We start from the raw sequence: 13,042 nt of genomic DNA on the forward strand, positions 1-13,042 counted from the left end.
TACATTCAGTGAGTGGTATACTTTCTTATTTCAGTACTCTATCTCCATTGCACGTGGTACGGTCAGCTCTATGTGGGTGCAGTCTACTGCACCAATGCAATTTGGCATGCCGGTAATGGCATGGAAGGCCACCTTGGTGGCAATGACCTGGGCAAGAGTACGGGGGATGGCAATGTGTTCCGACACATGGCGCAGCAGGGCATCCAGTACCTGGTCCAGTATTCTTGAGAAGCAGGGTTGTGACAGCCTGTGCAGCTCACCGACAGTTTGCTGATACGTTCCAGGTGGTGATGATGGACATGATTGTTGGACGGTCCAGTCGGTATAATGTGTGGATCTGCCCTGGGGTCAGGTTCCAGGGTGAGGCCCTGATGCGGGGTATTGCAGCCTGCCTGCGGGGTCGTGCCGGCTGCACATTTGGGTTTGGTATAGGTGCAGGGTTGATCTGCCACCTGCGCCTCCTCCGCCTCCTGCACCACTGCTGTCACCATGTGCACTGCTGCCTGTAGGTTCAATAGCCCCAGACCCAATGCTGCTACAGCGGCTGCCTGCATAGTTGTGTTTAGAGTTGGCCTGGGTGTGAGTGTGGCCCTTTTGTAGGCTCCCAGCGGCCTGCTGGGTCCAGCTGGGCTCATGTGGTGCACCTGTGGCCTGATTCAGCTCACCTGACACTGTTTATTTTATTTTTATTTTTTTAAATATCTTTATTGGATTTTCAACAAGTAGTGACAAACAAAGGATCAATAATTAGTCAATGCAATATGCATAATCCAAAAAAACAACATAATATAACATTCCCAACTCTCCCGCCCCACTCCATCCCTCCGAGACCTCAGGTACATCCACCTTCTTTTCTGGACCTCGTGTAGGGCCGGGACTGTCCGTACTGACCGAGGTGCTGTCTTGAGCCGCTGGGTGGAGCAATGGCACTGTTAACGCCACCCAACGGAGTAGTTCATCACTGGAGTCCAGCCTCTGTACCTGAATCGCTGTCTCCCAGGCCGCGGTCTCAGCGGCTATCCATCTTTTGAGGTCACCCCACCAAAGGGCCTCGCTAAGGCCTCGGGCGCCTTTCCATCCCATGGCTATGCGTCTTTTCGCTGTAATTTATATCAAGTCTTTGAGTTTATTTAGGGGCTCATTCTTACTGTTTCGCTTGTAACTTCCCAAAATGCAGGTTGCTGGTTTGTGAATTTCCATTTCAATCTCTGCGTTTGCTACCCTCTCATTCACCTGGGCCCAGAACCTCTGGACCGTCGGGCAGCCCCAGAACATGTGGGTCCTTCCCGCCCTCGGCTCATTGCATTTGGGGCATGTCTGGGTTGTGGCTCCTTTGAACCTCGATATGGCGCCAGGTGTAAGGTAGGCCCTGTTGGTAATGTACAGTTGGATGAGTTGGAGACGGGCATTTCTAGAGATTTTTTTATGGTAGTGAGTTATTCTCTCCCATGCTTTGTCCTCAAATTCAAGGCCCAATTCCCTCTCCCACCTCTCTTTGCATTTAAGTTCATTCTTGGTCGTGCCCTGCAGTAGGGCTTTGTATAGTCTGGAGGTTGTGTGGCCCCCCTCGGCAGTGTCGACTCAATGATATCATTCGCCATGACTTGGTCGGTGGCCTCCGGCCATCTGTCCTTCATGGCCTGCGTCACTGCTCTGTGGAGCACAAACTGGCCTGTGGACTTGCTGAGGTCAGTGAATGTCATGAGCTCCTGTTCGTAAGTGAGGTCTCCTAATACTGCCACCCCAGAAGGTTCCCACTGGGTGCGTGTTTCCGTGTGTCCCCATGAGAGTTTAGCCATGACTGCTGCAATGGGGATCTGCACGGAATACGGGTCTGTCGCCCCAACCGATTTACAGGCCCGCTTCCAGAGCTGGGATCCAACTCTAACCAGGTATGGGTAATGTCTCAGAGCCCCCTTGTCAACCCATAGTAAGTCTCGGCGTAACAGTTGAGGCAGAGCTGGTTGGAGAAGTCGGGTGTCTGAGGTGGTTTCATCTGCCATCCATTGCGTCACATGCCTTAGTTGGCTAGCCAAGTAGTAAAGTTCGAAATTAGGGACCTTCAATCCGCCCCTCTCATAGGGTCTATGGAAATGTCCAGCGCCACCCTGTGCCTACCTCCCTGCCAAAGGAATCCCCTACAGAGTTTGTGTATGTCTCTGAAAAAGGAGCGAGGGATGTTGAAGGGGACGTTGGAAAAGCAATGCACTAAACGGGGGAGTGCCACCATTTTGAGGAGACCCGCCCACCCCGCAACTGAGAGTGGGAGCTTACCCCAAAAATCGGTTGGACTTTGCAAGGGCATCTTTAGCCCTAACCGTGTTAAGAATGTGTTCGGTGCTAGGGTTACAGCGTATGGTAACACCCAAGTATCTAAAGGATGTCACCTGCCATTGAAGGTCTAGAGGGGGCACGGATCTGTGCTCCTCTCTATACAATGCAGCAAGGGGATGGAGACAAGACTTGTCTTTGTTGATCTGAATGCCTGTGTGTTTGTGGAAACCATCTAAAGTCTCTAAAATGTAGGGCAGGAGGTGCTCCGGGTTGTGCAGGTACAGCAGCATGTCGTCTGCGTACATAGAGACGAGGTGTGTCTCCCCATCAAGTTCAATGCCTCCGTCTCCATACTCCTGCCGGAGATATGCAGCTACAGGCTCTGCGGCAATAATATATAGCATAGGGGACAGTGGGCAACCCTGCCATGCGCCTCTGTAGAGGGGCCATTTCTCCGAGTATGTCTTATTGGTGCGCACTCTGGCAGTGGGATTGGTGTAGACCAATTGGGTCCACTTAAAGAAGGCGGCTCCGATCCCCATCCTAAACATGGTGGCATATAACCATTCCCATCTCACCGAATCGAAGGCCTTGGTGGCGTCTAGTGACGCCACAGTATATTTCTGAGGACCTCGCTCGGTGCTGTTTATTATGTGGTGTAACCTGCGCAAGTTTTCAGTGATAGAGCGCCCTAGCACGTAGCCAGTTTGGTCCTGGTGAATCAACAGGGGGATCGCTCTACGTAATCTATTAGCGAGGAGTGCAGTCAGTATTTTGTTATCTACATTTAACATAGAGAGTGGTCTATATGACCCACAGTCCGTCCCATGTTTTCCAGGCTTCAGCAAGGGGATTATTATTGCTTTTCTCATGGAGTCAGGGAGGATACCGCGTTCGTAAGCCTCATTGTATACCTGTGCTAGCAGTGGGGCAAGGGTCTCCTCATATGACTTATAGAATTCCCCCGGTAGGCCATCCATGCCCGGCGCTTTCCCAGATGATAAGGATCTAATTATTGCTTTTATCTCGTCGGGGGTGATTGGGTCGTCTAGGGCTTCAGCCATTTGTGAATCTATTTTGGGTAGCTCTGTTATCCAGGACATCCTCTATCTCAGTGTCAGTGGGGGGCAGGGTCTTGGAGTATAGGTCACGATAGAACTCGGACAAAACCGAGTTAATCTCTGCCTGGGTGTGCGCTGTGGTGCCATCAGGTCTGAGTATGTGTCAAATGGGAGTCTTATGGGTTTCCCTCTTGTAAAGGCAAGGTAAGAGTTTACCGGGTTTATCTCCCAGCATGTGCGTTCTTTCAGTGTGCTTAGCATAACTTAGTTTCCCCAGGGTTTCACAGTGCGACAGGCAGGTTTGTCGCAGTTTGGTTATTTCCTGTAGATGTTCTGGAGTCGAATCTGTCCTACTCTCCAGCTCCCCCCAACTCCCTTTCCGCGCCCACCAGGGAATTAGTGATGGACCTCTGGGCGCCCCTCACCGCGGCTTTCATCTCTCCCCTCATGACTACCTTATATGCTTCCCACGCGGTACCGACACATTCAACACTGTCCAGGTTGTTTTGCCAGTATTCATCGGTACTGTCTTTTATGTGTTCGCTAAAGGCTGCACCAAGCAGGGCTTCGGCCCTAAGTCTCCACATGGGAATTGGGGGTCTGGGCGGATATACCTCCCAGGTGGCCAACATGGGGGAATGGTCTGACAACACCCTTGGCAAAAACTGTGCGTCGCTAAACGTGGCTTGCTGCCCCAGACTGACAAGAATATAGTCCAGCCTAGTGTGGACGTTGTGTGGCGGGGAGAAGAAGGAAAATTCTCTTCGTTCAGGGCCCTGTTCCCTCCACAGATCACATAGTGACAGCTGGTTTATTAACTTAGACAATATTTTGGCTGGGGGGGATGGGCGGGAGTGTTTGGTATCAGACCTGTCATTGAGGGGATCTAGGGTGCAATTATGGTCTCCCCCCCAAATCATAGTGCAATTTACATAAGGGCTCAGTCGCGAAAACAGGGAGTAGAAGAAAGCGGTGGCATCATGATTAGGAGCATAAGTACTAACCAGGCATAGTTCCTTCCCTTCCATGGTACCTTGCACAAGTGCCATCCTGCCCTCGTCGTCCGTCTTGGTGCTCACCACTCTGAATGGGATGTTCGGGTCGATCCAAATCAGGACCCCTCTTGCATAAGAGGAGTAGGAGGATCCGATCAGGGTCCCTCGCCATGTCTTGGCTAGCGCCTTCAGTTTTTCCTTCGTCAGGTGTGTCTCTTGAAACATAGCAATTCCAACCTTGCATCGTCGCAAATATGCGTACATCCGGCGTTGTTTCACAAAGCTGTTCATGCCTCTGACGTTCCACGTCATTACTTTTATTTTTTCAGCCATAGGCGCCATTGTGTCCGTTGCTCCTCCTCGGCCTCGGTCGAGGTCCATTTAATGATGTATCTGTCGTGAAGTTATCCTGAGGTCTCAAGTGTTTTTTGTTCAAATTTCCGAACGTGGGTGCTAACTCTCCGTTTCTCCCTCCATTTTAATAAACTTCCCAAACATAGAACTGATCCAGCGAGGTGACCCTCGTTATGACTGTCCCGTTTCCGCTCCTTCGGACCAGGCATGGTCTTCGGGTGCCCTACGGGCGGGTAAACGTACCCTGAAAAAGAAACTCCTGGGGGTTGAGGGAGGTCTTGCTTCGGCTTTCCGCATAGTAGGATCATATCAGCCGTTTAATAGGCTAGGTCCTTCTGCTGATACGCAGTTGTATCAAGAAAAATTCTCCTGTGGTTTTTGGAAGGCGGTTCGATGCGGCTTCCGCCTTTTGTCTTCGATGTCTGGTAGTTGCTGTCCGTCCATGCAGTCCTATGCCTGTTCCGGGGTGTCAAACAGGAGGGCCCTGTTGTTGTGTATCACCTTTAGCCTTGAGGGGTATAGGAGCATGTTTCGCAATCCTGCTGCTTTCAGTCTGGCTTTCATATGTATGAACTGAGCTCTGCTCATCTGTACTTGGAAGGTGTAATTGGGATAAATCGCAATCTTGGCAGAGTCCCTCTTGATCTGGCCACCTGATCGTGAATACGCCAAAATGACCTCTTGGTCCCTGTAATTCAGTACTTTCGCTATCATAGGCCTCGGTGGACCGCCTGGTGGTGGTTTCTTAGCAAGTGACCTATGAGCCCTCTCTATGGAGAAGCCCTGCGACAGCTTTTCCGTGCCAATCTCCTGCAGCCGGAGGTTCTCCACGTAGTTGGTGGGATCCGGGCCTTCAATGCCCTCCGGCAGGCCGAGAGGCCGGATGTTGTTGCGGCGAGCCCTCCCTTCTGCCTCCTCCGCTCTGTCCTCCAAATTCTTGACTCTCTGCTGGAGGCCATCTACGTCGTGTAGGAGTTGGGTTTTTGCTTCCGTATTTTCGCGTACCTGGGTCTCCAGCGCTTCAGTTCTGCCAGCCAAGGAGCGGACATCCTGACGTAGGAGTCCCTGATCTGTGGCCATGGCGTCGATTTTGTTCACCATTGTTGCTTGGAATGTCTTAATGGCCTCCAGTAGTTGGGTGTTGCTGGGTTCGGCCACTGCTACAGTGGGGCCGGTTTCCGTCTCAAAAGATGCTGTGTCTGCGGCCTCGGGGTTGGGGAGTCCGTTGCCCGTGAAAGCGTCTATGGTGGTCTGGCGCTGCTTGGATCTAGCTCCCTTCTCCTTCGATTTGTCCGAGCGTGACATTCCCCTGGTTCCGGTTATGTCTGTGGGCTTTGGGGGCTGAGGGCTGTTTTGGCGATGTGCACTTTCCTTTGTGGCCTCGGGTGAGGCTCGCGGCTTCGAGGTGCGGAGGCCTGTGTCGTGCCTATCGTCCACGGTCCCTCGGGTGTCTCGGTGGCCCATGCAATGCCGCCGATGCCCCGTTGGGCAGCTGTGCCACCAAATCGCTCCTCCTCTTCCTCTCACGAGCGGTTGTGCGGGTTTGCAGTTTCGCGGTCCGTTGGGCTGGCGCTGGGCTCCCCGGACTCAGTGTGTGAGAGCCGCCATCTTGGCTCCTTGCCGAGCGGTTATCTGCGGGCGGCAAAAACAAGTCTTTCGGGCTTACACCCTCGTGTGTGGAGGGTCCTGGAGCTTCACGTAGGCGTCTGCAACAATCGTGGTGCTTCGCAGGGTCTGTTTAATGTTTCAGAGCCGTAGAAAACCGCTTATAAGTGGCACATCTAGCGGAGCTCGCCGAAGTTGCGTCCTCTCTACGTGGCGGTTAGCCACGCCCCCCTCACCTGACACTGTTTAACGCCATCTCTGCGGTGGCGGTGCTACCACCACGGTGTTCATGGTTTTACCGCCAATTTTGTGGCAGAGTTTCCGTGTCCATGCTACTCATAATGCGCACGGTGTTACCTATTGCTGGTAACTGTGGGTGTCATCGTGCTGTGTCTGCCAACGCAGTTATCGGGTGCGTTGTCTCTGCGGTGGCGGTTTCGGGGTGGTGGTGTTTCCGGGATCAAAGGACGGAATTCGCCAGTCCGGTAAACGGTGCCGGTACAGTTTTACTGGCTGCATTGAATCCAGACTGGCGAACTCGTAATGAGGCCCATAGTCTTTAAACTTTAAAAAAAGGCTGTCTTCCCTTGTGCTGTGTATACATATCTGTGCTGTAGTTTTCTCTCTGGAAAAATAAAAGTATACGTTGTAATGTTAAGGCCTAAGATTATGGCATTTTAAAGTTAAACAACTCCGTACAGATACTTCTAATTAAGCCATTAATTGTCTGATTATGTAAAAGTGACGCAGTGATTAAACCTGTATATAACCATGAAGTAAGTGCTGGCGGCAGCACAGGATCCAGGAGGTAGAGTGCGCTTTTGTGCAGTTTCTTCATGCACTGTATGGTAATGGCTTTGCCTTTTATTGCAATCTTCACCGACTTGTAAAAATGGTACTGAATAATGCATGTTCGCGGGATGTGCATGTAGGTCACAGTGCTAAGGACTACTGCTCGGTGGTCCTGTCTGATTGAATTGGAGGGCTCCTAAGCCTCTGGATGGGAGGCGGGGGGAGGCAGCGGACTTGTTCAGGATGCTAGGGGTAGGCTTCATTGTGTGTGTGTGTGTGTGTGTGTGTGTGTGTGTGTGATGGTTTGAAATCGTTAGGCTTTACAATAATGGTCTGGCAATGTCTTCTAGCATTTGGTATCCATGTAATGGTGATAAGAGTCTATAATCAGATCAGCCAAATTGACAATTTTCTCCTCCAAAGAGTGGAAAAATGACTTTAGTCTCCCTTTTGCTCTTTGTGGTAAAGGCACATCATGAACTTTTGATGAGCTGTGCAGACTCTGGTGATCTTAGCTTATGTAACCTTTCTTTGCATATTGGGCTGCTTGCCAACCTGTTATTTTTGTTGTTTAGTTTTGCCTCAGGCTTGTTCTCTGAGTGCTGAAGAGGCTATTAACAGCCGGTCACTTGGGAAAGGTCGAAGCAGTCTATGTATTGAAGATCCCTATAACTGTTGTCATTACAGGCACAATACGAACTGCATTCATCCTCTCAAATCCTATTACGAAGCAGACGATAGTCCCTTTCCCCACAATCGCACTTTGAACCCAATTGCAGTAACCTGTCTGTGTCGGAATGGTCCCCTGCCCAAAGTCTTCTGGGCATGCACCACCCTAACATATTGACGAACAACAGCCAAACGTCTGTGTCTGATGGTCTAGGGTTCTGGCCCCAAAAGCATGGATCTCGCCCTTGGTTGACCAGTATTGCCACAGCCTCCCCATGGGGGGGAGGCCATTGTCTGTGGGATGCAAGTATCGGACCAGCTCTCAATAGGTGTCAACCAGCAACCCAAGCTAGTAACACTTTGAAACATGCTTTCATAAGACATAAACATCTTCTTGGTTAGGAGATAATTAACCTGCAAACTATTGTCCTTGCAATCTCTGCCAAAGGCAGTGGGGCAATGGTGGCTTGCCATTTTGGGCATTTCTGGATTCACAGTCAACTTGTCAAACAATTATCCACACCCCCCAGAGCCTCGTGAAGTTAGAAGGAATGGTTGGCGGGAGGGTAATCATTGTGAGGGGAGGGAGAAGGAGCGCATACAAAAAGGTGCATGACTTCCATACAAGGGCTGCACATAAACATAGAACATTGTGGTGGGGACACCACATTCAAGGCTCTATCTAAACAAATGAATCTCAAAATGGGGAAGGGTGGACTGCTAATTCCCAGTGCCAGCGAATGATCTCTGGAAGAGTGAGGATATCGCGAAGAGTTTGTAAATACTGTGAGAAACCGGAGGGTGTTCTCAAAGGTAGTCCCCGTGGATCCATTGCTCAGGTGTCATGGGAAGGGCCATCGCTCTTCGATCCCAACCCTGGGGGCGGACCAGCGAGGGAGGAGGGATCACCTGGGCACGGGGTCTTCTGGAACTGTGTGGAGGGCGTCCGAAGGAGAGACTTGGTATCCCCCCGTTCCTTGCCCCAGTCCATCCTACCCACCCTGTTCGTTCATGTGATATTGTCACCCGAGTTCCATCCTACCCCTCCACCTTCCCTCACGAAAAGGGAAGATAAAATATCCTGGATGGCTAGGGAGAACAAACCCTTTTACAACTCTTGACCCTAACAGTGTCTTTCCTTCTTGAAGACCCATTGTGTATAGTCCAAGTAAGAGGAAGAAAAGAGTCAAGTACATGAGGCTGGATGAGAAGAAAGATCAACAGAGACAGGACCATGATATTAATATATATTCATCTGTTATCCATGTAGACCACAGGGAATACTTTCAAGACCCATGCCTGTATAATAAAAATCAGAGAGATGGAATACTCTGCCACAGGGGGAAGATATCTCATTAAATAAAAACAAGGCTAGAAGATGTTCCTCCCCCTGTTGTCCATCTCCCAATAGGATTCTAATAACCACCAATCTAATCTCTGATCCTATTTCACTTTACAGTCCTCTCCCTCAGCTTCCATGGGGTATTTCCAAACACATTCCATCTTCCCCCTCCCAGTTTCCAACAAACACTGACGAGGAAGAGGCGACTAGGATCAGTAAGGATTACCCATAGGAGTAACATAGGGAAGGTAAGGGAAACCTACCTTAGAACTCAAGTTGTCCTACTAATAGTCAGGCAGGGTCAGGCATTCGACAGTAACCATTCACACCTGACTCAATTTGACTGGTCTTTTCAATATAAAAGGTGAGGTCTGACACAGGCGTATGAGAGCGAGTAGGAGGGCCAGCAGAAAACCGACTTGGGAGGAGAGCCAAGCCACCAACATTATCTAGGACCAGAGGCCAGAGACCAGGATGCCGAGACGCAGAGGAAATGCTGTGCAAAAGGGCAGGAGCGTGGCAAGCCAGCCGTGTCTCCAAGGAGCCAAGAAGGGTCCGTACACAAGAGGCGTGCGGCTGCCCCACAGGACCCGTTTCTCATTCCCCTAGGCTGGTGAGACAGCCCAGGAGTGTCCGAGGGGCAGGCGGTGAGACCCTGACTTCGGAAGGAAGAATCGAAGTGAAGCAGCAGTGCAGAAGTCATCCCGGTGAGTCAGAAAGCTTTACCGGGCTGGGTTGTGAGGCGCGTCATACAAGGTAACGCCATATAACGCGTAAGAAAGCAGATCGCGTTTGTGGGCTTTCATTGAAGCTGGCAGGAAAATCTATGACAAAGGTACAAGTAACAGTGTAACAATGTAAGCGCGAGAAGCGCGTGTGTGTGCTGGACTATGAAACAAAATGAATGAAGGAGGGCCGGAACCCAGTGGAGAAGGTGCAAGAGGCACGAAGAAATGGACAGTGTAAAAGGGGGTGCGAGTGACCCAAAGGTGGCTGGAGGGACGTGCAAAAAGGTGCTAGAAGACAAAAAGAAAGGACAGTATAAAAACGGTGCAAGAGATCCGAAAGGAAAGAAACAGTAACAGTGTGCAAAAGCATGAAAGAAGCGTGCAAGGGGCACAAGCAAGAGAAGGAAGAAAGGTCAGTGCAAGTGTGCACGGAAAATGTGAAAGAACATAGGAAATTGATGCAGGAAGCACCTGCAGTTAAAAAGTGCAAAAGGAAGCGAAAGTAACAAAGCAACAGAGGGGCTTTTACGAAAGTCTGATTCTACCCCACAAGAGGAAGATGTGCAGGAAAAGATAGTACATGAAAACAATTCACATCTTGACCAGCTGTTTTGTGTTTTGAACGCTGGAGGCCTGAGCTTGGGGAAGGGAACCCTGAGAGACCCATTGAAGAAACTGACTTTGTGTTTTGCATTCAAAGCTGAAATTGAAACATTTGCAGCTTGGTGAAGGGAACCCCAAGGAAATCAGACATTGGAGGTGTTTGAATTCCCCATAAGGGCCCTGTGGAGAAGGTTGTGCCAACAGCGCTGGTGAGTGAACCCCTCTTTGTGACATTGACCAAATTGATCGGGTGACCAGACCACCTGAAACCAACTTTGGTTTCGCCACTTTTGTTGAACCACTGTTTATCCTTTTTAAGAAACTCCCTATCACATTTTTGTACGTCGTGAGGACAAGAACAGGTTTAGACACAGACTTTTATTTTGGACTACTAGACGATGACGGCCATTAGAAACGTCCGTTAACGGAACCATCCTTTTAGAGTTAGGGCCACTCAGGCATTCCACCACCCTCCTCTCCTACCTCATCCCCTTTCCCGTTCTCATACACAACATTGCACGTGGTGGCATGAGCTCGATCCACGGTATAGTGTGCAGCAGGATAGAACAGTCTGGTACAAGAGAATGGGGAGGGAATATTGTTATTAAAGTGGTAATAAGGAATTGCTACAAAATGTTTTTCAAGGCTCCATCATGTCTGATATTGATTTCTGATGTTCGTGCTTGTCTTTAGGCGTGCACACGTTCCCAACTTTTCGATGTCCGTCTATGGCATCATCAAGGTATCATGAACTGAGGTGAAAGTAATTTACTTGTAGATTTTTGTGTGTGCTAATTTGTTTTGTTATTTGATACAGGGGAAGGACATGTACCTCATACTAGAGAATGACATGCTCAACTTGGTGGACCCCATGGATCGTTGTCTCCTTCACTCTCAGCCCATCGTGAGCATTCGTGTCTGGGGAGTCGGTCGGGACAATGGCCGGTGAGTTAAAAACAAATTCTCCTCATTTCTTTCAGTGAGAATTGGCCATGGTAAGTCTCATTAATAATGTCCTTAATTTGTCTGAAACTACTGACCGACTTTGGGAGGAAGGGGCACAACAGATGTCAGTGAAAAATGATTCCCTCCTCATTTAGATCCTTGCAAGTTTCCCTTGTGGGCATGTCTCAGGCTGCGAGGCTACCGGTCTGGAGACAGCTGTGTAGGGCAAGACCCATTTGTGTCAGCAAATTTAGCAGCTTTCTGCATATTTCATGCTTTATGAGGATGCCTCTGCATGACCAAGACGGTTTTCTGTGAAGAAATGCAGAACTGGATGGTGCAAGTCATCCTACTGCTGCAATCTTTCACAGTAAACTTACTACAGGTAGAAAAGGGTATTGATATTGATATTTGATTTGCATCACGCTCGTACACAAGTGTTTCAGAGCGTGAACATGTGATGATGAAGGTCTCCCTGTTAAGAAAAAGCCCACCAAAAATGTAGCAGCAGGAGAGGGTTAAGGCATAAAAAGAAAGCCCTGGTAAAGTGGTCCGTTCAGACCAGGCTGACCATTGGAACGATGTAGTGTGTCATACAGTACACTGCAAACATAGACCCACAGTGTCTCACGAAGGGCAAGATCGGGCCATAGATGGAACCTCAAAGTTGTGAAGCTTTGATTACTTGTAAGGGGGACTTTGCTGGTGGATTTTCCAAGGCGACTGATTCCTTTCTTCCCTCGTTTGATCTCGATATCTTTACCACCACTGCCATACAAATCTGATGCGCCACAGAGTCCCAAAAATGGTGAACCGGGGATCACTGTGTTCCTGGTGACATTTATCTGTGTTTGCCTAAAAATCAGATGTTCAACTGGTGTGCCCCTGCTTGGGAAATGTCCAAAATGAATGTGTTTTGAGGCAAGAGAGTGTGATCCTCATCAGAGATTTGCATACCGTAAGGCCCTGCAAGGAACCAGATTATTCTCTTGTATCTGGTATGAATCCATGGTCCTGATAATGGTAGTTAGCATCATGGTGGCAACACGTCACTGGAACTTTCACACGATTAATGGTCCCCCTTTCCCCCACCATGATAACATTATTATAATACACGCAACAGCCGCACCACTCCCTTCCCTAGACTTTCCCACCAGGTAGTTCCTTCTTTTTATTTTAACCTTCCTATAAAAAGCTGTGTTGATGGTGCTGTTGCCGCTGTCTTTTTTTCCTCAGTTGGTCTCCGGGCTTTTTACACAGGGATTAGTTGACATTATTTTCTCTGCTTCTGGGATGTCGTGGTTTGTGGTATACAACAGTGTGCCCAACTGTTCAAGCTGTATGGACTATGAAAGACGAGCAGACTTGGGGGAACTCGTCTTTATCCATTGGGGCATAGACGGCACTTGTGGTCAGATAGGCAGTAGATAGAGTTTGCCTTATTCATGTACAATCATGCAGCTGCTATCTGTGGGGTATGTTCTGTGCTTATTATTTGCAGTACCTCCCCACTCAAACTTCAGTAAAATCTACCAAGACGCTTGTAGATGTATATGACGCTAAGGTTGCTCACGTTTAAATGGGTCACTATCTCTGTATGTTCTCTACCCTATATGCAATGCATGCACAATTGTACAGACGTTTTGAAGTGGCATTTCGGGGATTAGATGTCCA

General features: G+C 49.4%; 1 protein-coding gene across 10 annotated transcripts in view; it reads left to right on the forward strand.

The window, feature by feature from the left end:
* Positions 1-13,042, forward strand: part of APBB2 (amyloid beta precursor protein binding family B member 2) — a 1,500,548-nt gene that overhangs the window by 1,155,095 nt on the left and 332,411 nt on the right. For all 10 annotated transcript variants that reach the window (XM_069631754.1, XM_069631756.1, XM_069631760.1 and 7 more), the window contains one exon: positions 11,241-11,368. In XM_069631754.1, the coding sequence (XP_069487855.1) occupies positions 11,241-11,368 (128 nt within the window). The remainder of the gene's footprint in view (positions 1-11,240; positions 11,369-13,042) is intronic.

Source organism: Ambystoma mexicanum, chromosome 6q, assembly GCF_040938575.1.
Source record: "Ambystoma mexicanum isolate Mex_15411 chromosome 6q, UKY_AmexF1_1, whole genome shotgun sequence".
Lineage (NCBI taxonomy): Eukaryota > Metazoa > Chordata > Amphibia > Caudata > Ambystomatidae > Ambystoma > Ambystoma mexicanum.